At 38.6% G+C, this 25,653-nt stretch overlaps 3 protein-coding genes and 1 long non-coding RNA gene across 6 annotated transcripts in view; 3 read left to right on the top strand and 1 right to left on the bottom strand.

Moving 5' to 3' along the window:
- Window positions 1-25,653, top strand: part of LOC125274624 (polymeric immunoglobulin receptor-like) — an 859,185-nt gene that overhangs the window by 144,951 nt on the left and 688,581 nt on the right. The gene's annotated exons all lie outside the window — the stretch shown is intronic.
- On the bottom strand, window positions 71-3,448 carry alkbh7 (alkB homolog 7). Its single transcript, XM_048201177.1, has 4 exons — window positions 3,081-3,448; window positions 860-1,033; window positions 648-772; window positions 71-536 (listed from the first exon to the last, which is right to left on the bottom strand). Exons 1-4 carry the CDS (start codon window positions 3,333-3,335, stop codon window positions 416-418), a joined length of 675 nt encoding a protein of 224 aa, XP_048057134.1. The 5' UTR covers window positions 3,336-3,448; the 3' UTR covers window positions 71-415.
- Window positions 2,807-8,401, top strand: LOC125275047. The gene is made up of 3 exons (XR_007186380.1): window positions 2,807-2,935; window positions 7,396-7,497; window positions 8,114-8,401. It is a non-coding gene; the product is annotated as an uncharacterized LOC125275047 (long non-coding RNA).
- Window positions 14,807-25,653, top strand: part of cacna1aa (calcium channel, voltage-dependent, P/Q type, alpha 1A subunit, a) — a 115,171-nt gene continuing 104,324 nt past the window's right edge. The window contains 1 exon segment of the mRNA XM_048201594.1: window positions 14,807-16,798. Coding sequence (XP_048057551.1) covers window positions 16,527-16,798 — 272 coding nt within the window. The 5' untranslated portion in view covers window positions 14,807-16,526.

Below are 25,653 nucleotides of genomic sequence, written 5' to 3'. Positions count from 1 at the left end.
GTGCTCATTTGTTTTAAATGCAATATTCTATGCAATAGTAATATTTTATTTGAGAAGAGAGCCACAATAGTGGATAGCAGGAAATATTTATTCATAGACATTGTAAATAGAAACTGAAGCAGTTCCATGACTGTCCTCTTTTCTTTTACCCACTCATTTTACATAATAAATTGCATAAATCAAATCCCTCCCCTTCATAAATCGTCCAGAGGTATTTAAAACCACATTTCAGTGAGCTGAATGTTATGCTACCCATTGTTTCCACACAGTTTCTTTGTGTTTATTCCAGGAAAAATGCATCTGATTGATTGATCTATATGAGAGTATCTGAAAGGTGAACAATGTGTCAACTTCTAGACCAGTGTGCCACAGTGTTTCCAAGACCGGTGCTATGGTCAGTCCAGTCTCAATTCTTTTACGCAGGCAGGTTTCGACAGATCACGGAGATGCGGCGATGACGTGGAACCTTCTGCCCTGAGAAAAAGGAATCTTCATCTTTCAGGATTTCATGGGTGAATTTAAAACGAGCATCATCCCTGTTGATATACACAAAAAGTGTTGTACAACTTTTGAAATAGATGTTCCCATTTTGTGGTAAGCAAAATATCATTTAGTTGTGAATAACAGGAAATAAATTGGGTAACTACCTCAAAATATAAAGTGAGCGCCGACTCAGAAGCAAGTCCACCCGATCTGTGGAATTATTTTCTGGGACCAGACGCATAATACTATCAGATAGCAGGCTCAGCCCCGCAATAGTGCTTCCACAGAACTGACAAGAGAAAGCAACGGTCATAGAGAACAGAAATAATGTACAAATAACTGAAGAATGATATTGTACAAATAACTTCACACAGACCTTCACACTGTCAATATGGGGTTTGATATAGCCCTCTTTGTCCAGGTCCAGAACATGAATCGGCCCAAGCAGTGGACTGCCTTCAGGAAATGCAACCGCTCTCACCCGCTTTAAGATGCTTTCACCCATAACTCCCCACTGCAGCCGCTCTGTTTCTCTGTAGCCGTGGATAGCCTGAGTGGAAAAGAGATTAAGGTGATGCGTATCCAAATCCTGGAGGACTACATTCCTGACTTACTTACAAACATGCTTGACACATAGGGGCGGTTTCCTGGATAGAGATTAAGCCTAGTCCTAGAATAAAATGGCCCTTTAAACCAGAATAACAGAAATCTGCTTCCTCTGTCATGGTTTAAAATAGTCCTAGACTTAGTCTAGTCCAGAGTTTAATAAACTGATTTCCTGGAGGAAGACTAGAGCTACTCCAGGACTAAGTTGAGGCTTAAATTAAACCTACTAGGAGGCAGGTTTAACTTCAGATTAATGTTGTGTTTCAAAGAAGACACATGTATTACTTGGATATATATATATCGATATTGATATACACTGTGTGTGTGTGTGTGTGTGTGTGTGTATATATATATATATATATATATATATGTGTTTTTTGATGCTGTTCACTTTATTTAAACAGTTTATTTTGATTTAACACCATTGTTTCTGATTGCATCATGTTAAACTGACTTGAAATGCTACTAGAACTCACTTGATGTTTTCATTTTGAAATAACATGTTTCAGTCAAGTATAGTAACCCAATCAAACAAGAATTTCACTTCTCATCATGCTTTGCACCGGGCTGAAATGGGAGAGCAAATGTTGAAAAAGTGTTATTTTATGCATTTTTTAGAAAGATGAGAATATGGAGAGACGTCTTACTGTTTAATGTTCTATTATGTAAAAGTTTTTGATATGTTAGTGTTTTTTGGAGATTACCGTTGTGGTGAAGTGTTGAGCTTGTGCTTGGGTTGAGGACTTGCTAAATTATTATTATTTTTTTTTAATAAATATAATGAAGCTTTGGATCAAACCAGTATCATTTCTAGACTGCCAACACTGATCATCACATGTGAAAATAGTTATGTTTAGTTTGTTGCTAAAGGACAAAACAAAAGCATTAATAATCATAAGATTATTATAATTAATTTATTTAAATAGAGTTCATTACAAATAGATTTCCAGGCATTACTTTTTTCACAGCTGATGTATTTTGCTTGCTTTAAAAGAACTGTCTCTTGTTTAGTAAAGTTTTTTTGTTGTTGTTTGTTTGTTTGTTTTTTGAGATTACTGTCTTTTTTTGCTGTCATTGTTTTCCTTGGATTTGCTTTTCAGTTCCAGGCAACCTCTCTCATGCTAATTCAGATTAGCAAAGTTGGTTTTAAATTAATCTAGTTTATTTTAAATCAGGACTCCATAGTCCAGGTTTTAGTAATCTGTGCTTAATCTGTGTTTCAGAAAGCCATTTTTTAAACCACGATTAACTATTCTAGATTGAGGCCTATCCTGTCTTAATTTAAACCCTGTCCGGGAAACCGCCCCATAATGTCCTTGATGAGTGAAAGCATAGTAAGAGCATTTGAAAGGTACCAAGGAACTGGAAGATGGAGTGAAAGTAATTCATAGCCAAACAGCAGAAATGTTACAAATAAAACACTAAAAATATGTTTACAACATTATTTGGTTTTAACAACAGAGTTGCAATTAATAAATAGGTATATTTTTTATTAAAAAGTGTAAAAACATTTCCAGTCAAAACATGTCAAAGAATTTGTTTAATTTTTTAAGATTTTAATTTAAATAATTTTAATTTTTAATTTTAATTAATTCAACAAATTGAACTAGACTTCATGAAACACCTTTAATACCTTTAAAACGTAATAAAGTGCCTATTTTATTTTATTTTATTTATTTTTTGGTGGAAATGAGTTGGACTACCAATGACCAAAACTACATGTCTTCTGATTGGCCAACACGCGCGCGATTCGCGCTCAAATTCTTTATTTGCAGATTTCAGGGCTTTTACTACACTACGCATTTCAACGTTTTCAAGAAATTTTAGGTTCACTTGAAAAGTGCAGGTAGGTTAACTAAACTCAGTCAGCATTACCAATGGCCTAATACCATATCAACGTTGAGTAGCAATCATAAAACCGGTTACAATACGAGTATGTTTTGTATGTTATGAAATGACGCTGGATCATGGCACTATTTACAGTTACTTACATCGTCCCAGTGGTCAAATTCATATCGTTTTTTTCTAAGTCCTGGGTCTACTTCTTTAAAAAGGGCATTCTCCTCTTCCTCGCTGATGAAGTTCTGCCTAACTTCCACTTGTCCACGTACTGCGGACACAATTTCCTGAGACGATCCACACAACCATTTACACTCGGGCCCTTTTCGTAGTGCTGAGCTATCCGATGAAAACCTACATTGGAGAGATTTTCTCTGTATTTGTTTCACTACTCTAATTAGTGTCATGCTGTTAAAGACATATGATGACGCCTTAAAACACAAAATATCCACAATATTTAGCGTACCGGTGTCTCTACTGTCATTGACAAGGCGCCATTTTGAATTCGCTAAGAATTCTGGGACTTGAAGTATTTGAGTCAATCCTCTTCATTCTAGCAGTAGTCTAGCATTATATGCAGTGCTCAACAACAAAATAAGATTTTAAGGGAAATTGTGAGTGCAAGCAGTGAATGTAATCCAGTAAAGAAATGCAAAATTTAATCACAAGTTTGACTACTACTTATTCAAGTGTAGTTTAGTTTAATAAAACACTATCTCGTTAGTTTTTTATTTAGCAAATGGGGCTGCATGCAGCTCCATACCTAAACGAGTTTCATTTGCGCAATGCAGTTTTCATTGAGTCATGATACTACTCTAATAATAATTTCTAATTTGTAATTGCAATACCGCTTTTCAACACCAGAGAGCACCATATGACTGTTTCTAGCTATGATCCATAGCCTACCGAAGAAAACCCTGTATTATTATTATTATAGCCTATTTAAAAATATATATGGAGGCCAAGGTATCAAAAATATAAGTACAGAGCAAAATATAAAAAGTAGGCTTACATGTTTAAATAAAATAACAAGGAAAGCAAAGCATCAATTATTAATAAATACACAAACTTTAGCTAAATAAATTAAAGATTGAACAAGTTTACTGCCTTAAAAAGAGCTTTAGTATCCCTAGAAGATGAAATAGTTTGGATGTACTGTTGGACCTCTTTTCTAAAAACAATGAATAAGGGGCACTGATGAGGGAATTTGCTGCAGTGAATATGACATTTTGCAAGGAGCTATAGGAGATTAATGTTAAAGAAGCCAAACAGCACATCCTTGAAGAACAGAGTGAAACACAAGAGCACATTGAAGTTAATAAACTTAGAAAATTCCATCCAAAATAGCAGTGTGTGTGTGTGTGTGTGTGTGTGTGTGTGAGGACAGTCCCAGAAGACGTGAAGAGCAGTTTCTTCAGGGGCAACACAAAAAGAGGAGCTTGTGTCTACTTCTGACTTAAACCTTGTTAAGTATGCTTTAGCCGTGTAAAATCTATGTAAATCAGATTTCTCTAACCTTGTAAGCTATTATGTGTTTCAAAGGCAGAATCCATACTTTTTCCAATCAGTATGGTCAACAACGTTCTTCCAATATGACACAACGTATGGAATTGTCACAAGCTCCTTTTGGAAAAGAGACCTAATCATAAAGTTATGCGATAAAGGGAAAAACCTGTATTTCAGTATGGTGCTTATGTCTTTCTGACATAAGCACAACATTTTTCCCTGTCTCTTCCTATTTTCCCCCTCTGCTAAAATCTTACCTTTTAAATCTTTAATGTTATCAGACCCAGTTTCTTGTACTGGCCTCCCCCTGCTGGCTATTCAGTATTTCTGTGGAATATACTGTATAGTTGTGAGTATAGTGAAGTGTGACAATACAATCCAGATAAATTTCTAACGTGCTTTTTCAGACGATTATGTCATTGTTCTTTTAAACTTTTAGCTTTTTTGAGTCTCTCTCTCTCTCTCACACACACACACACACACAAACTACATTGACTGGTTTCTCTCATCAATTAGCCTGCAAGACTGTAATGATGGTAATTATTTGTAATTGTAATGGTCAGGCAGTGCTGTTTGTGGCAGTAAGAGGGCATTAAACAGTCTGTAAGTAAGTAAGATTTACAGGCAGTAAGACGTTGAGTGCTGATACATGGCTCTGTGGAAAGCGCAGTATATCCAAGCTGTTTCCACTACAGCAAAGATTAGAAGATTGCAAAGCCAAGAACATAGCATAGCCTCATATAATAGTTTGTGTTTCTGGAGCAAGTATGTACTGGTTTACATTACACATTAGCTAAGCTCTATTTTTTTTTTTCCAAAATTCAAATCAGTTTTAGAGTTAACTTCAGATGAGACCCATTTAGGAGCAGTTTTACATTTTACATTCCGATACATGTTCATTTTTAATGTTATCGGCTTTGGCCAATATATTAAAGGTGCCCTCGAATGAAAAATTGAATTTATATTGGCATAGTTAAATAACAAGAGTTCAGTACATGGAAAAGACATACACTGAGTTTCAAACTCCATTGTTTCCTCCTTCTTATATAAATCTCATTTGTTTAAAAGACCTCCGAAGAACAGGCGAATCTCAACATAACACCGACTGTTACGTAACAGTCGGGGTGTACGCCCCCAATATTTGCATATGCCAATCCCATGTTCCCAACATTATGAAAGGCATTAGACAAGGGCAGCCAGTATTAACGTCTGGATGTGCACAACCAAATCATCAGACTAGGTAAGCAAGCAAGAACAACAGCGAAAAATGGCAGATGGAGCAATAATAACTGACATGATCCATGATAACATGATATTTTTAGTGATATTTGTAAATTGTCTTTCTAAATGTTTCGTTAGCATGTTGCTAATGTACTGTTAAATGTGGTTAAAGTTACCATCGTTTCTTACTGTATTCACGGAGACAAGAGCCGTCGCTATTTCATTATTAAACACTTGCAGTCTGTATAATTCATAAACACAACTTCATTCTTTATAAATCTCTCCAACAGTGTAGCATTAGCCATTAGCCACGGAGCATAGCCTCAAACTCATTCAGAATCAATGTAAACAATATAACAATATACAATACTCACATAATCCGACGCATGCATGCCGAACACTTTGTAAAGATCCATTTGAGGGTTATATTAGCTGTGTGAACTTTGTTTATGCACTGTTCAAGGCAAGCGCGAGCTCCGTGGGCGTGGAGCAGGAGAATTAAAGGGCCAGTAGCCCTGAAACGGCTCATTTATAATGATGCCCCAAAATAGGCAGTTAAAAAAATGAATTAAAAAAAATCTATGGGGTATTTTGAGCTGAAACTTCACAGACACATTCAAGGGACACCTTAGACTTCTATTACATCTTTTTAAAAAAAGTTCTAGGGCACCTTTAAAGACAATGAATAATGGATTATTTCTTTCAGCTGAGACACTTAAGATGTGCTCTGTCCACCATTATGATTTTAAATTGCTTGAAACTTTTGTTTTTGTAATCAGGCTCTCAAAAATTCTCTATAAAAAAAATGTATTTAAATTTATCGGCTAATATATCGGTTATATCGGTGCCTCCCTAGAAAACATAATTGGCCCATTGCTAAGCTACACCCCCTTTGGTGACTGCTGCTTTACAGAACATCCTATAGAAACTGGAGATTTCTATGAACAGTGTTATTTTCAGAAATTAAATCTTCATAAAGGGGTGAAAAGTATTCTTATGTTGGCCTGAGTAAATTGAAAAGCTTTATTATTTTTGATTAAAAGAAATTGTGAGATTTGCAATGTTAAAGTATTAGGGAACACAACTTCATAATGTTTTACCATATTTTTTGGTAATTTGATAGGTCCTCCAAAACAGATCCTCCATAGACTTGCAGTAGACAAAAGCAAAAACTTGTCTGAGAAAATGGAGGACAGAAACAGGTAGAATTGGTCAGTAACATTTTTAAGGTGAGGCTTCGAGAAGGGTCATTTCTCAAGGAGAAATCACCTCAGAGCATTCACATTCATACACATGCAGACAAACACCGCAACATATTTATCTCACTTCCTGAGAGGTCTGGCTGGCTGCCCTCCAAGCCTGTCCCCCCCCCTGCAAGAGCCTTTTCTCAATGGGCTTCATGACTGACAGCAGCTGATCTAAAGAACACAGGAAACCATTTAAGCCTCCAAGATTCAGAGAGCTTGTCAAGTGACTATATATTGATGATTGTAATGTAAATTTAGAGTTTGATTTCCTGCTGGAGAGGAACAATTTATGGAGAGGGTGCAGAGAGAGGCCTTGCTCACACGAACACATACTAACACAAAATAAGATTTTAATGAAGAATGTTGATAACCAATTTCTTAAATACTTGTCGACATTTCTTAAAATATATTTTATGTTTCACAGAATTAAAAAAAAAAATGCCTGGAATGACATGAGGATGAGCAAATGATATTAGTGATATTCTTTTTTTAGGTGAACTATGGGAATCACTGGTGTATCAGACATATCTGGCTTTGAGTGGAAAAGAAACACTGAGCTTGGGAATCAAGTGAGGGAAATAGAGCAAAAAGAAAGGTATGACAGTTGAGTGAAAGCATATATTGTGTTGACTTCAGTTCTGTCCTTTTGTGAAGATTAACAGATGTTTGGAGCAGTTTATGAGTCGATGTTCAATTGCTGTAAGCAGATCAATGAAGACATTCCTAATTTCTGGCTATTACTGGCCTTTTTTGATGGTTTGATGGTTTTACTATTTATTTCTTGCAACATAAACTGCACAATTTGTAAAAATGTGTCTATTTGCTTAAGTCCTGTTGCTGTAATGAGACTGTCTATGTGTTAGCAGAAGTGGTAAATAGCACAGGAAAGAGAGATGGATGGAATTTTTTTGTCAGGGGCTTTAGGGCTTTTAATAATTCTACACTGTTTAAAAATGTATTATACCTACATCAGGCTCTTCCCCAAATAAAACACACTGCTCAAAGGACGATGGCCCACTTTACGCTCCCACAGTCTCAGTATCACATGGCAACATATTCATCTTTGTCTCTTACCTGTGGCAAAAAAAAACATCTGTTATTTGTGTTTTCATTTTGGTAGTATAAAATAGTACATTTACAAACAGAGCACTAAAGAAGCTCATAAACACACAAAGCAATCATGTCTGCAATTTTCTTATTTTCTCTTGTAGGCCTATATGTTTATTGCATCTGACACAGTTACATACAGAAGGCTGATATATTGTGGTGCGTCCCGTTCCACTGACCAGCAGGATTTATATCTGGAAGATAAAGGTTAAATAAGGAGCAAAGAACCTGGTATACATGCAGTTTATGAATTATTCAACTTTATGAGTCACTGAGTTTAGCTTCTGCTGCTGCAAACACACAGCAGCATTACTTCAGAATTCCTGATTGGCCCTGTGCTCATTTTTAACATCTCTTTGTCACCATTACATGCAGTCACTAAAAGCACACATTTAGACTGAAGCATGTGAATTCTTCTGACTTGTTCTGCTGTTGCCTTTGCTGCTGGGAGATTTACATGTGACAGTTTTATGGGTGCACTGAACACTTGGTTGAATTTTGATTGATTTAATGACAATTTTCACACCACATTTTCTGTAAATCTGAGCATAGTTGACCAAACTCATCTGTCAAAGAAAAACTCATAGTCTAAGAGACACTCATAACTCAATTTTGGCAAAATATATTCATTTTGTCTTTGTAGAGCAGTGTAGTGAGACATCTTATAGACTTCTCTCTCTCTCTCTCTCTTTGGTTGACTGTGTGCTGCTGTGTTAGATTAGTGTGGCATGCTTTAATAATGCACTAAGGGAGGGGTGTTTCTGCTTGGCAGCAGGAGAGAGGCTCTGGCATTCAAAAACAGTCGCTTTGTGAACCCCAACTGTGTGACAAGACTGACACAACAGGACTACAGCACATATCACAACACACAGCCCCGCCATACAATAAACCCCATTTCATAATCAATACATAAACATTCACAATATCAAGAGACAATACCTTAAGAAGATTAGTGTAAATAAATTAATTAGATGTACATATATACGCTCCCTTTACTTTTATTATCTTTATCTTCTAAATGGCAAAGAAGTACTTTCTGGGCCCAATAAAACGTAATGTTGTTTTAAATGTGTTTTAGTGATGTGCAACATTCCCGTAGAGGCAGCTGTCAGCTCTAAGACAGATGATGAGCAGGATTTGTCTTGATCAGAGTTTTTTTTTTTTTTATGGGGTAGGAGCTGCTAGACTGTGTACAGACACTAAATTGGCAGCTTTGATTTAGAAAGATAATGAGTCCTGGTTTAAGTGTTTGATTCCTTTACTGTAGCGATGTAGTCTTTATATAGCACTTAATTTGCATTTTAATTTTTGTCCACAGTTTGATTAATGAATTTAGGCCACTGTTTAGAGCTCTGACTCACCAATTCTCAAGGCTGTTCATTTGGAATAATTTAAAGATAATTTTACAAATCATTAAATTAGCATGTTGCACATAAGCAAGGTATAATTTATAATATATTCACACATTGATCTGCATCAGTTGTTGCCAAGTTAACACATCTTTGCTGGTGTTAGTGTTAATTACTTCTATTCAGAAGTAAGATCCATGGATGTGTGCAATGTTTCAGCACCACGGACAGCAAACTTTGGAGGCCAACCAACACTGCACTTTTTTGCATGTCTCCTCAATCAAACACACCTGATTAAAGTTATCAGCTCATTAGTAGTGACTCCAAGATCTAAAATGGGTGTGTCAGACAAAGGAGACATGCACAATGTGCAGTGTTGGTGGGCCTCGGGGAATGTGGTTGGGAACCACTGCATTAAGGTACTCCACAAAAATATTACAAACAAGTTTTATAATGGAACTCTCCATAGACTTAGGCTATTATTTACGCTTCAATTGTGATTTCAAGTAGTTTTTCAATAACAACAAAAGTCAGATTAGTATAATTCACAGTCACACACTGTGTAAGCCCTCTACACTCACTGTGTCCCGTCAGTCTGACGGTTCAGAGATACATGAGAGAATCGTCTGTCAGCCGCTGTTGATCTGTTGACTGGAGGCTGGTGCCTGCTCGAGCTCTTGACCCCGGGCTCTTCTGGACTGACGCTAAACGCATCACACACGGTTGATCACACGCGTGCTGGTTCAGACAGCCTGCTGCTGCACAAGATCAAGGGATGAGCAGAGATCCAGACCAGAGGACAGTCTCTCTCGTCATTTTTCTTTTCGCTGTAGTAGCAAGCAGGCCATGTGATATTGTGGTAACTCTTGATTTATTTCTGGAGTATTTTTAATGCTAAGTTTGACGGGGATTGGGCCTACAATTTATTCAAACTACACACGAGAGAGAGGCACTGTCCGTCGTACCACAAGTGTGTCTAACTGTTGGGGCATTTAGGAGGACCAGTACTGTAAATACAGTCCTCCTCTGCTTACCGCTTCCTGTGATATCGATAAGTGGGCACAGTTAAGGTTGTGTGGGTTTATTGATTTTTGGCATTCGCAAAAAACAACCGCACCCTAAACCGTATTGCTCTTGAGGCCATAGCTCACTCACTCTCATCTTAAATTGACGATGAATTATTTGTTTACAAAGTCTACACTGTTAACAGTTTAACTTAATGTTAAAATGTGGCAGTAAATTTTTGGACACAAATGCGCGTTTCACAATTTTCATGTGAATGGTTTTCATGTGAAAACTGCCACGTTAGTTAGGTTTTAAAAGTCATTAGGCCTACTTTGGAGGGTTTATGTTGTTTAATGTTTAGTTCATGTTTTTATGATTACACTCTAAAAAAAGTGCCATATAGCACTAAAAGTGGTTCTTGGCTCGTAATCGTAGGGGAACCACTTTTGGTGCTATGTAGAACCCATGCTATGCTCTACAGCACCTTTGTCAAATGGTGCTATAAGAGGCGCCATATCGCATTTTATTTCTTCAACAAAAATGGTGCTAAACAGCACCAATAGTGGTTCTTTGGCTCGTAAAGAACCTTTAAAGAGGCTTAACAGGTTCTTTGTACAGCAGTGGTGCTATTTAGCACCTTAACCACCCTGAAGAACCGCTGAAGAACTGCTGAAGAACCATACAGGGGATTAACAGGTTCTGTATACAGTAGCGGTGCTATATAGCACTTCAGTCATCCCAAAGAACCAGTGAAGAACCACTGAAGAACCGCTGAAGAACCATACAGGGGCTTAACCGGTTCTGTATACAGTAGTGGTGCTATATAGCACTTCAGTCATCCCAAAGAACCAGTGAAGAACTGCTGAAGAACCATACAGGGGCTTAACAGGTTCTGTATGCAGTAGTGGTGCTATATAGCACTTCAGTCATCCCAAAGAACCGCTGAAAAACCGCTGAAGAACCATACAGGGGCTTAACCGGTTCTGTATGCAGTAGTGGTGCTATATAGCACTTCAGTCATCCCGAAGAACCACTGAAGAACCGCTGAAGAACCATACAGGGGCTTAACCGGTTCTGTATGCAGTAGTGGTGCTATATAGCACTTCAGTCATCCCGAAGAACCACTGAAGAACCGCTGAAGAACCATACAGGGGCTTAACCGGTTCTGTATGCAGTAGTGGTGCTATATAGCACTTCAGTCATCCCGAAGAACCACTGAAGAACCGCTGAAGAACCACTGAAGAACTGCTGAAGAACCATACAGGGGCTTAACCGGTTCTGTATACAGTAGTGGTGCTATATAGCACTTCAGTCATCCCAAAGAACCGCTGAAGAACCATACAGGGGCTTAACAGGTTCTGTATATGGTAGTGGTGCTATATAGGACTTCAGTCATCCCGAAGAACCACTGAAGAACCGCTGAAGAACCATACAGGGGCTTAACCGGTTCTGTATACAGTAGTGGTGCTATATAGTACTTCAGTCATCCCAAAGAACCACTGAAGAACCACTGAAGAACTGCTGAAGAACCATACAGGGGCTTAACTGGTTCTGTATACAGTAGTGGTGCTATATAGTACTTCAGTCATCCCAAAGAACCGCTGAAGAACCATACAGGGGCTTAACAGGTTCTGTATACGGTAGTGGTGCTATATAGTACTTCAGTCATGCCAAAGAACCACTGAAGAACTGCTGAAGAACCACTGAAGAACCGCTGAAGAACCACTGAAGAACCGCTGAAGAACCACTGAAGAACTGCTGAAGAACCATACAGGGGCTTAACCGGTTCTGTATACAGTAGTGGTGCTATATAGTACTTCAGTCATCCCAAAGAACCGCTGAAGAACCATACAGGGGCTTAACAGGTTCTGTATACGGTAGTGGTGCTATATAGTACTTCAGTCATCCCGAAGAACCACTGAAGAACCGCTGAAGAACCATACAGGGGCTTAACAGGTTCTGTAACAGTGTGGTGCTATATAGACTTCAGTCATCCCAAAGAACCGCTGAAGAACCATACAGGGGCTTAACAGGTTCTGTATACGGTAGTGGTGCTATATAGTACTTCAGTCATCCCGAAGAACCACTGAAGAACTGCTGAAGAACCACTGAAGAACCGCTGAAGAACCACTGAAGAACCGCTGAAGAACCACTGAAGAACTGCTGAAGATCCATACAGGGGCTTAACCGGTTCTGTATACAGTAGTGGTGCTATATAGTACTTCAGTCATCCCAAAGAACCGCTGAAGAACCATACAGGGGCTTAACAGGTTCTGTATACGGTAGTGGTGCTATATAGTACTTCAGTCATGCCAAAGAACCACTGAAGAACTGCTGAAGAACCACTGAAGAACCGCTGAAGAACCACTGAAGAACCGCTGAAGAACCACTGAAGAACTGCTGAAGAACCATACAGGGGCTTAACCGGTTCTGTATACAGTAGTGGTGCTATATAGTACTTCAGTCATCCCAAAGAACCGCTGAAGAACCATACAGGGGCTTAACAGGTTCTGTATACGGTAGTGGTGCTATATAGTACTTCAGTCATCCCGAAGAACCACTGAAGAACCGCTGAAGAACCATACAGGGGCTTAACAGGTTCTGTATACAGTAGTGGTGCTATATAGTACTTCAGTCATCCCAAAGAACCGCTGAAGAACCATACAGGGGCTTAACAGGTTCTGTATACGGTAGTGGTGCTATATAGTACTTCAGTCATCCCGAAGAACCACTGAAGAACCGCTGAAGAACCATACAGGGGCTTAACCGGTTCTGTATACAGTAGTGGTGCTATATAGTACTTCAGTCATCCCAAAGAGCCACTGAAGAACCGCTGAAGAACCACTGAAGAACCACTGAAGAACTGCTGAAGAACCATACAGGGGCTTAACCGGTTCTGTATACAGTAGTGGTGCTATATAGTACTACAGTCATCCCAAATAACCGCTGAAGAACCATACAGGGGCTTAACAGGTTCTGTATACGGTAGTGGTGCTATATAGTACTTCAGTCATGCCAAAGAACCACTGAAAAACCGCTGAAGAACCGCTGAAGAACCGCTGAAGAACCACTAAGAACCGCTGAAGAACCACTGAAGAACTGCTGAAGAACCATACAGGGGCTTAACCGGTTCTGTATACAGTAGTGGTGCTATATAGTACTTCAGTCATCCCAAAGAACCGCTGAAGAACCATACAGGGGCTTAACAGGTTCTGTATACGGTAGTGGTGCTATATAGTACTTCAGTCATGCCAAAGAACCACTGAAGAACCGCTGAAGAACCGCTGAAGAACCGCTGAAGAACCACTGAAGAACCGCTGAAGAACCACTGAAGAACTGCTGAAGAACCATACAGGGGCTTAACCGGTTCTGTATACAGTAGTGGTGCTATATAGTACTTCAGTCATCCCAAAGAACCGCTGAAGAACCATACAGGGGCTTAACAGGTTCTGTATACGGTAGTGGTGCTATATAGTACTTCAGTCATGCCAAAGAACCACTGAAGAACTGCTGAAGAACCACTGAAGAACCGCTGAAGAACCACTGAAGAACCGCTGAAGAACCACTGAAGAACTGCTGAAGAACCATACAGGGGCTTAACCGGTTCTGTATACAGTAGTGGTGCTATATAGTACTTCAGTCATCCCAAAGAACCGCTGAAGAACCATACAGGGGCTTAACAGGTTCTGTATACGGTAGTGGTGCTATATAGCACTTCAGTCATGCCAAAGAACCACTGAAGAACTGCTGAAGAACCACTGAAGAACCGCTGAAGAACCACTGAAGAACCGCTGAAGAACCACTGAAGAACCGCTGAAGAACCATACAGGGGCTTAACAGGTTCTGTATACGGTAGTGGTGCTATATAGTACTTCAGTCATCCCGAAGAACCACTGAAGAACCGCTGAAGAACCATACAGGGGCTTAACCGGTTCTGTATACAGTAGTGGTGCTATATAGTACTTCAGTCATCCCAAAGAGCCACTGAAGAACCGCTGAAGAACCACTGAAGAACCACTGAAGAACCGCTAAAGAACTGAAGCACCAAGATTTGGTGCTATACAGCACTTTAAGTGGTTCCCATATGATTTCGAGCCAAAGAACCACTTTTAGTGCTATATAGCACCATTTTTTAGAGTGTAGGTGTTTTGTGTGTGTAAGCTACAGGTATTAAACAGATTTTAATTGTTGTGTAGCCTTCCAATTTACTGCATGTTTTAGTATATTTTACAGCAACAAATTTTAATATATCAAATAAGATATTAACATTATACAGTTTGGTGACCTATAGCCTACAGTTTGCCGCTCTAAAATGCCCTTGTAACATCGTTACTGTATTTTTACGGTAATTTTCTTTAAAGTGCTGATGTAAAATTCACAGCTGCCATTTTTAAAGCAAAATGTAACAATTTTTTTTTCAGTGTTGTTACAAATGGTGAGTGGGTGCGTTGGTGGAGAGGGAGAGTTGTCAGCTGTACTGATGGGAAATCTCCTTCTATTAATTCCGAAATGTCTGCGTCCAAGAATAGCCTGTCGGTCCTCGCCCTGCGTGCCCTCGCAAAGCGGAGCCGTTCCCGAGAGACGCACGTTTGAATGCGCAGCTGTCTCCCAGCGCGCACATCCCGACCACTTGCACAAACAGCCCATAACCTGACAACGCGCTGTCAGTTTGTTGCGTGCCGTTATCAAAGCTGCACAACCGCTCTGTCGTATAAACAAGCCGACGGTATTTTAATGCGGTAAGGTGAGGCAGGTGAGCTGATGGCTGAGAACACATTCAGTAGTGGCTGAATGTACAGGTACAGACTGGAGTTAGTAGAAGGGGGTAAAAAAACAGTCAGTGGGGTGCGTGTTCGTGCGTCATGTGCTGCAAGAAGAACTGGCCAGAGCGCTGAATTGATCAGTGGCTCATTATAGCTTAGCTTGCCAGCTGATCGGAGCTAACTGTTTCGTTCGGCTTGTGTTTCACAAGCTGATATCCTGCGAGCCCCCACCCCACATTCGTTCTCAGCTGCCTCCTCCCCCTCTTTTTTTTTTCCTCCGGGGCGCTTGACGGGGAGTAACGAGGCTAACAGACAGCTCAACATTGGCAGAAATAAGGAATAGAGGGATCCGAGTGTTCTCACTAACGGATTGCCTTCGGGGAAGATGAGCAGATCCTACGCGGCCCAGAGCCCAGTGCAGGGAAACGAGAGCGGCTATGGGAACCCGAAGATGTCGCCGTTGTCCCCTCGCGATTGATGCTTCTACTTTCTGTCACTGTGTCCCTTCATTGGATTTTATGACGGCTGGATTGGTTCTTTTGCACTTAAAATGTCAGTAATGGCTCTGGCGAAAAGGATGACACCTTACCAGTGAGCGCAGGGGGGAAAAAAATCAATCGATACTTGTGATGATCTATTTTTGCATCCGAATAATGTGTCGTAAAGAAGAGGAAAACAGAATTTATATCGGATATAACAGAGATGCAAATCCACGCGAGTAAACGTGCGCGCGAGGTGACCGAAGGCAGATTATAGCTACACTGTGCCAAATATTGCGGATGTTGCGAAATAAATAAATAATCGTTTTTTTAAAAAAAAATCATATTTCCCCCTGTTTTAAATAGATATTGATACTGTGATAATCAGAATGCACAGTTAAAACTGAACTAAAAAAATGTTTTCATTTCTGTTCACTTGGTTATCACACATAGATCGTATAGCCTAAATGATTGTAGCTATGATAATTACAACCTGAAGGAAAAGCACGGGAGAGTGACCGTTCTGGAAATTGAGGATGGAGCCACAGAAAACGAGAGATTTACTCAAGAATGACATGGCCGTGGAAATATGTTGATTTAGGACTCATAAAATGAGGTGATGATGGACCATTTTTGTGTGTTGAAGTGGGAAACGAACCTGTGAACTGCAAAATATAAGGCACGCTATTTTGTTCCATTTTTGTTTGTTTTTTTGTTCGTTTTATTTTTTCGTTTTCGCCTAAAATTTCGCCTAACCATCAGCTCCTGGAGTCTAACGTCACATATACACGCCATGAAGACAAATGTGTACTCCAGTTATACACGTATTAAGTTTTGAAGCAGATGGGATGTAATGTGGTGTGGTCGCGTTGAATATTCGCCCCCTTTTTTCCTGCTTCGTGAAGATTTGGAGTCTATAGAATGGCTCGGTTCGGAGATGAGGTGCCGTCCAGGTATGGCGGAGGACCGGGACACGCTCAAGGGGGACCCGGCCGCGGCGGCAGCAGGCAGGGTGGCCCGCCGGGTGGTCAACAGAGAATGTACAAGCAGTCAATGGCCCAGCGAGCCAGAACTATGGCCCTGTACAACCCTATACCGGTGCGGCAAAACTGCTTCACTGTCAACCGATCTCTGTTCATCTTCAGTGAGGACAACTTTGTGAGAAAATACGCCAAAAAGATCACCGAATGGCCATATCCTTTTTTTTAAAACCCACTAAGTGAGGCCTCCAGTTGCAGGTAAAGTGCACTTGAGTATAAGGTCACCTGAACATGTCAAATCACGTTACTGATGGTTTAATGATGGCTGTGTAGAAACCATGCGCGGGAGGTCGTGATTTGATGTAGACTTTTCATTATTTGTCAAGTTATTTCGGTGGCAAGATGAATTGATTCTATTTCTGGTGTGTGTTCGGTGAGTTACGCACGGGCGTGAGGTGAGCGGTGCTGTGTGACGATAGCGGGCGGCGCTGTGGCTCGCGGAGGCTTGCTGATGTCAGCATGTGCAGTCTCTCTCAGCTTGGTCTCGTTCGAGAGAAAGCGATGGTGAGAAGGGGGAGGCGAGGGGAGGGGGAAGCCACCATTTCCCATATTCTAAGAGCTCCAGGAGAATACGGGATATATATATATGCACTTGCATTTTTCATATCCTCGTTTTTTAAAGACAAAAAGGTTTAGTCTGCAGAAAGACTGAAATGGCGATATCACACAAACAGTTATACCAGGCCGCAGGTAGCCTAATCAAAGCAGTGCTGATGTTCAGCGTGACATTGTTTTTATACAGCAGCTAGTAAACATGAAGCATACTTAATAATGAGGAACTTGTGTTTCACACTAAAATGGGCTAGTTAACGCATGATTAGTTTATGCCAACACAAATAGTTCCAGAATAGCTTTATGTGTCATCCAAGCAGCATACAGACTGAAAGCCAGTCTGGAATGGCGTATGTGAGTGGAGTAGAGTGACTTCCAAAATTCCGTTCTGTTGGAGTATGTACTGCATTTAATGAAGAACTTAATTCTCCAGTGTTGATAAAGTACGATTTATAAGTACGTGTGTGTGTGTGGTATTGCCACGTGACATCAACAGCATTTACCATTTACAATTATGGCAACTCTTCTCCCATGGCCTTATGGGATAGTAAAGTGTCTATCGAATAGTTATATATTTTTCGCCTGAACGCTGCAAATTAGAACATACTGTACTCGACATACTTGTTTTGACACCGTTACATAAAACTTACACCTTAGGAATGCTTTGATTGTGTATGTAGGTGTAAATTATGTGTGTGTTTTCCTGAAACACATTTCTTTTGTGAGAGCCCCGTTCATGTTGTAAACATATATATATATATATATATATATATATATATATATATATATATATATATATTAGTATATCAGTTTTATATATTTTATTACCATGTATATTTATTGTTGAAAATGAAGAACTATGCTATGTACCTATTGTCATCATGGCCTCAACCCTTTTGGAAGTGATTTGGCGAGCTTGTTCAAAAGCCGGGCATCTAAGATGCAATGAGCAGATACACTGAATCATGTATGAGGTTCCACTTTACTGTTATATTAGATTGGATGCATCAGTATAATGGCAGAACAACCCATTAAACACTAGTGTTTTATTTAGATAAATCTTTAGTTACAGAAAAAAAAAAAAAAAAAAAAAACAGACTGCAGAAGAAGTTCACTCCCTGCCTTTTCTAATAGACCTCTTAGGATTTAAAATCATTATAAGTGCACAGAACTGCACCCACACACACTTATCTTGACACTGTATTAGGCTATAAACTGCCAGAGCTTTCAGTGACCTTTAACACTGCACTCGGCCTGAAAGCCATTTTTTTCTAAAGCCTCATTCTTCTGATTTATCTCACGGAAACATCTAATGAGGCCTTGTGATCCGAAGTCCTTAACTTTTCTGCTTTTTCAGAAGTGTTTTTTAGATGCCCATGTAACTGTCGTGAGCTGGTAAGAGCTGTGCGTGTAAACCTCACTCCCCTGATCTCAAGAGGCGCTCTAGATATTGCGGTCTTTAGCGTCCTTGTTAGAGCACCCGCCTCCTATGCCAGCGTACCTGGGTTCGAGTCCCACTTAAAGCGGGCGGTTCAAACAGGAGGCGTTACACCCACAGTACAGCAGCCTTTTTAATATATACAATTGACCGTTATTTGTATCTTACAGAAGTCTCTGATTAAAATTTTATGTGTTTTAGAATTACAAAAAGCTAAAGAGTGTGCCTCATGTGAATGTAGATTAGATGAGAAGATCAATTTATGGTTGCCAAGCATTGCATCCTTTCTTTCACCCCTCTCTGCAGAGATAATGGAACTCTAAAGAGACATTGTCTCAGCCTCTCTGCGTTTATGGGCCGCCTCTCTGCACTGTAAATGGAATGTAACCTTATAGCTGTATTTTCTAATTTTAGTTTCATTGACAAATATGAAACTGCAGCCTATCTGGAGTGCAGATAAGTATGCATATCTATCCGAAGAGACCTTAAACATGTGCTCATTCTCTTAAACATGTTAAAACATGCATCTGGTCATGAAACATTTTTGTACCTGTGCTCTTATTTTAGTAAGAGAAGTGCATGAATGTTTTCAATCACAAATAAGTTATCTGAATGTTCTGAACCCATAATTAAATTGTCAAAGCAAAGAATGACAGATAGAAAAGAATGAGAAATTAATGATATTAAAGACACTGCTATAAATAGATGATTTGGAGAAGGCTGAAAGAGTGGTTGAGTGGACACCAGAGGGAGACAGACTGATAGAAAGAAGTTGTCGTGAGCCCCTTGCAGTTTTCTCTCATGTGTAGAAGCAAGCAGTGATCTACATTCAGTCTGCAGAATTTAAATTATTTATTCCCCTTTTCTTTCCCTTTCTTTCTAAATTCCTCATTCTCCCTCATTTTTTTCTAGTGAACTACTGTTTGCTTGGCTGGCAAGCAATTGTTTCATTGATGAAATCAGGCTACTTGTGTTAGAAGGTGCTGACATATCCAGATCCATGTGTTTTTTAAAAGAATCAAGCCATTTTCTTATCTTTTTTCACTTTTTCGAGAAAGATTCAAGCATCTGCTGAAGTTATGTGTGCACACAACTTTGAATTGGCAGTCTAGTACACACACACACACACACACAGAGACATGTTGGATTTTCATACTGTACAAACTATATATTCTATCCCCTAACCCTAAACCTACCCATCACAGAGAACTTTCTGCAAATTTACATTTTCAAAAAACATCACTTTAGTATGATTTATAAGCTATTTTCATCATTGGGACAAAAAAATGACCCCACAAGGACAAGTTTTTTTGTGCGGACATTTTGTCCCCATATCGTAGGGTTTACCAGGACCCCCCACACACACGCACATATACACACATATTTTTTTAACATATCGAACCTCTTTTGTTCTTTATCACAAGCATGTCTCTTGCTCTCTCCTCTTCTGAGGTTCCCGTCAGGCTAAAAATAACAGCAGCGGACTGAAGAGCAGTTCTCAATGGCATGTTCTCCTTCCCTCTTGCCTTTCTGCCTCCTTGGAGTCAGTCCTCTGTTGTATGCATACAGATGGGCCACAGACAGGCATCGCTGTCTAACCGCATACTCCAATGCCAGTTTGGAGGAGAAATGGAGACTGTAGTTTTGTAAGAGGGCTGCATAGTGTCTTTGAAATAAAACTGTGGTAGAAAAGAGGACGGGCTGCTTAGACCACTGAATCTATGCACAGTTTTTAGCGTAAGAATGTCATTATTATGTGCTCAAATATTTTTTCTTATTATTATGTCTGTTCAGCAGAATCTGAAGAATAAGCAGCTAATTTAAAATTTATTATGTGCAATTGCTGGATTATTAGTATTGATATTTCTTGGCAGGTCATGTATGTTTACTCTTTCTAATAACTTACATCTGATGTGTTTTTATATTTGTGTATTTGCACAAATGTATTTAACACAGCCACTGATTGCCTGTTACATTAAAGGATTAGTCCACTTTTAAATACACTTTTCCTGATAAATTTACTCACCCCCATGTCTTCCAAGATGTTCATGTCTTTCTTTCGTCAGTCGAAAAGAAATGAAGGTTTTTGAGGAAAACATTCCAGGATTATTCTCCTTACAGTGGATTTCAAGGGCTACCAACAGATTGAAGGTCAAAATTACAGTTTCAGTGCAGCTTCAAAGGGCTTTAAACGATACCAGACGAGTAATAAGGGTCTTATCTAGCGAAACGATCGGTCATTTTCGAAAAAAATACAACCGTTTATGCTTTATAAACAAAATATTGCCTTGAACGTACTTTCCGCTTCTGCATTCTTCATAACGCTTACGCTGAATGTCCTACATCTTCCCTATTCAAGTTACGGAAAAAAGCGAAAGGCGTAGGACATTCAGCGTAAGCTTTATGAAGAATGCGGAAGCGGAAAGTACGTTCAAGGCGATATTTGTTTATTAAAGCATAAATGGTTGTATTTTTTTCGAAAATGACTGATCGATTCGCTAGATAAGACTCTTATTACTCATCTGGTATCGTTTAAAGCCCTTGAAGCTGCACTGAAACTGTAATTTTGACCTTCAATCTGTTGGTAGCCCTTGAAATCCACTGTAAGGAGAATAATCCTGGAATGTTTTCCTCAAAAACCTTCATTTCTTTTCGACTGACAAAAGAAAGACATGAACATCTTGGATGACATGGGGGTGAGTAAATTTATCAGGAAAAGTGTATTTAAAAGTGGACTAATCCTTTAATACACCCAAAAACAAAAATTCTTTAATTACTGTCCCTCATGTCATTCCAAACCTGTACGACTTAACATAAAACAAGATATTTTAAATAATTTTGGTGACAAAATAGTTTCGGTTCTCATTGACTTCCAGTGTATTTTTTTAACTTACTGTTTGGTTACCAACTTTCTACAGTTGTGAAACACAAACAGTGCAGGTTACATTGTTATTTGGGGTTTTATGTTGTACATAGACTGTGTGTAAACTGCAAGTGTGTATGTCTCATCTGGACATAGATGTTTGATCTAATATGAAACAGATATTCAGAGAACTGAAGACAAAAGGAGAAAGGATTTTGAGAAACAGACATAAAAAAGGATGAAAGGAAGTCTGTTGGAATAGATTTTGGAATAACAGAGAGACAGGGAGAGTGGCAGTCTGCCTGAGTGTAAATTATTTAGGATGGGGGCATAGTTGCACACACCTAAATGCAAACATACCACAAGGCTACAGTAAATCTTATGGTTTCACTTACAATTGTGATTTAATTTTATAAACTATACACATCACATAATTAGATCATTAACACAGGCTTCCATTGGACACTTGAGCTCTTCTTCTCCCCTGGTTCCCATCATCACAACATGTTCCTATGTGTCTGATGGGAACATTGTGTATGATGGGATGTGACTGGATGATAAGACTGTCCCTTCATTTTAGATGCTCTCTTCCATTTGGGCAGCAGGGAGTTAAATGTGTCATCCTAGATTCATTCACACAACTGTCACTGTCTTTGCCAGTCACTCCCTCTCTGTGTGTTTATAGGCATGATTGTAAAAGATAGAAATATTGGATTGGCATTGGATTCAGATATTTACAATGTACTTGAAGTGAACTAATCTCGTATATGCATGAGACCATTTAGTTAAAAGTAATTGCAATTATACATAGTTTCTGGTACATTTTGGTGCATTGTGAACTGCTATAGGGAGTTCAGTATGGACCTTCCCTAAAATTATTTTTTAAAGGGATAGTTTGCCCAAAAATATGTCATCATTTGAAGACTTCAGATGCAAAAGCCTCTAAGTGCCATCTGAAATTTTCTTCTAAAATAAGCATTTTTATCAAGCTTGTATGTTTATGTTCAGTTATTTCACTTTAATGGAAATAATGAAAATGACCTATTAATTGCCATTAAAGTGAAATTACTGAACCTAAACATACCAGCTTGATAAAAATGCTCATTTTAGAAGAAAATTTCAGACGGCACTTAGAGGCTTTTGCATCTCAAGTCTTCATTTACTCACCTTGATGTCATTTCAAACCCATAAGACTTTTGTTCATCTGGATTCATATGGATTACATTTATGTTTTTATGAACAATTCGATGATGATCAAAAGACTTATGGGTTTGGAAAGAAATGAGGGTGAGTAATTGATGACAGAATTTTCATTTTCTAGTGAGCTAACCCTTTAATGTTTTGGAATTGATGAAATCTGTTCTACAGATTGGTTGGGTAATTTAATTTTTGTGATACCAAAATAAAACGTATGTGTTAAAAGTGTAATAAAAGTTTGGGATCAACAATTTTTCTGAAAGAAATGAATACAGTTAATCAGCAAAGATGCATTAAATTGATTAAAAGTGACAGTAAAGACATTTATAGTATAATAAATGATTTCTGTTTCAAATAAATGCTGTTATTTTGAACTTTCTATTCTATTCTGTTCTATTCAGAAATGTCAGAATGATTTCTGAAGGATCATGTGACAGTGAAGACTGGAGTAATGGTGCTGAAAAAATTAGCTTTGACATCTTAAAATGTCAAATATTTTAAAATATATGAAAATAGGAAACGGTTACTTTAAATTGCAGCGATATTTCACAATATTACTGTATTTTTAAAAAAATAAATAAATGCAGCGTTGCATTTCAAAACCATTGTGTTACTACTGTTTTAAACTGCTCACATTTTTACATGAAGGTGGAAACGTCCAGTAAGAAGGTGTGCAACAACATTTCTGAAAATTAATATGTCTACACATGAAATTTGAAATGGTATTTTTGCACGAGACCTTTTGTTTTCAAATTATAAGAGCACCAGTCTTGTTGTTTCAGCTAAGCAATGTGTGTATACGTGCATGTTTGTGTTTGCCTTCCAGGCCTAATCTGGTGGTTTCATACCTCCTAATGTCTGGGTCTAAATGAGTGTAGTCATCCGTAATGTTGCAGCCCCACGCTGCTCAGCTGCTGCCTCAGACGAGGCTACAAAACCCAGCAGTTTACACGCTTTCACTTGTCCACGTGTGCAAGGCTGTAATCTAGAGAAATCCAGAACTCTTTACCTGCCTGCCTTTACTTACTCACACTCATGCTATGTAAAGACTGAGGCGTTTGAGTGAAAATGATGGAAAAGCATCATAAAAGTGGTTTTCTGAAGCCTTCTGAAATCATATGATACCTTTGTGTAAGGATCAGACATTTCGAACCATTTTTATAATACTTTTATTGTGCTTTTGCGTCCTTTTTGAGGCTTAAAAGCTCCAGTCAATTCACTGTAATTGCATGGAAAAGGGCAACCAGTAAAAATCTTCAAAATCCTCTTTTTCTGTTCCACAGAAGAAAGTCAGTCACACGGGTCTGGAACGACATTACATTTGCCTTTGTGTTGATACAGTATGCAATTGTTAATTGTAGCAGAGGTGTATAGTCAGGTGTTTTATTGGCATTGCTTGCATCTTAGGCTAGCATTGCACTTCACTACCCGCTCATGTTTTTTCTCTCTGGTTCTGTATCTTGTGTTCTAGTAGTGAATTATTCAGTTCTGTAGCTGGGTGGTATGTGTGTGTGATGCTGACTTGGGAGAAATCTATTTTGGGTGCAGAGGGAAAAAAATGTGGTGGCTTGAATTTTCATGCTGGTGCTCATGTCACATGTTGCTACTGCTAATGCTTTGCCACTGCCACACACCTTTACCTGCTACCTTTCCTCTACCAGATACACACACAAAACATAATACTGATACCACCACTGTCCACAATGCTGCTTTATAAAAAATAGCAGAGAGAGGGCCTCAGTAGTATCTGCACGCTGCTATAGCTTCTCAAATTGTTGTAAAATATGTAATTTATACAAGCCTCGTTTAATATTATATTATAGTATATTATACACTGCATGCTGTTCAAAATTTGGGGTTGGTAAAAAAATTTTTTAATGTTATGAGTCTCTTAATGCTCACCTAGGCTGTATTTATTTGATTGATACAGTAAAACAGTAATTTTGCATAATATTATTACAATGTAAAATGATTGTTTTCTATTTTCATATTTTTTAAAAATGTAATTAATTCCTGTGATGATCATTACTCCAGTTTTCAGTGTCACGTGATCCTTTAGAAATCATAACAATATGCTTGCTGCTCAAGAAACATTTATTATTATTATCAAAAGTAAAATAGACAGTACAATATAGTTGTGCTTCTTATTTTAGGAGAAACTGATAAATTTGTTCGGGATATTTTGAATAGAAAGTTAAAAAACAACATTGATTTAAAAATTGAAATCTTCTATACATTTTTATACATTGTATAATGCATATATATATATATATATATATATATATATATATATATATATATATATATATATATATATATATATATATATATCAGAGAACAAACTGTTTTTCCATTCTTTACCACTGAGGCCAAAGGGTAATAAGGGTACTTTGAATAACCTCCCAATACATAAATTAACATGTTTGAGTGATTATAAGAAGGCTGATACAGGCATTAAAGGAAAAGTGTTGCATAGAACTTCCTTGAAAGTTAATTAGCCCACTGGACTTTTCAGTATATGTTTATACTGCTTAAACACATGCACATGGATGGTATCATTCTTAATCCTGTCCTAACAGACTGATTTCTGAGCACTAGGGGTGTATAAGGGGTAAATGAGTGATTAAAGTGAGGGGACGAGATGTTAGCGCTTGTAACTACATGACTATCTTTCATAGCTGCATAAAGAGAAGGAAAAACGCTGCTGTTTCTAGTTAATAAATTATTCAGACTGCAGCTCCAGATTGCAAGAGATAGAATTAGAAAAGCAAACAGCCTGGGACCTTACAGCCAGATGAGGAAATCAATACATATTTACATTTCACTGGCTGGGCTTCTCTGGTCGCTCTGTAGAGCGCTACGCCGTCTATTACTGCTAATTACCACACTAGTGATTCTCACACACATACACTCACTGACTGACTGACATGCCCACTGAATCTCTCATGTACTCTATTA

The sequence above is a fragment of the Megalobrama amblycephala genome, linkage group LG1 (assembly GCF_018812025.1).
Source record: "Megalobrama amblycephala isolate DHTTF-2021 linkage group LG1, ASM1881202v1, whole genome shotgun sequence".
Taxonomy (NCBI): domain Eukaryota; kingdom Metazoa; phylum Chordata; class Actinopteri; order Cypriniformes; family Xenocyprididae; genus Megalobrama; species Megalobrama amblycephala.
This window is presented reverse-complemented; position numbering and strand designations above follow the sequence as displayed.

Bases quoted from the DNA above. Each gene is read 5' to 3' on its own strand.
- alkbh7 (XM_048201177.1), bottom strand. From the start codon at position 3,335: ATGACACTAATTAGAGTAGTGAAACAAATACAGAGAAAATCTCTCCAA. The intron at 1,034-3,080 runs GTAAGTAACTGT...TTTTCCACTCAG, and splicing joins AATTTGACCACTGGGACGAT to GCTATCCACGGCTACAGAGA. The intron at 773-859 runs GTCTGTGTGAAG...TTCTCTTGTCAG, and splicing joins CCCATATTGACAGTGTGAAG to TTCTGTGGAAGCACTATTGC.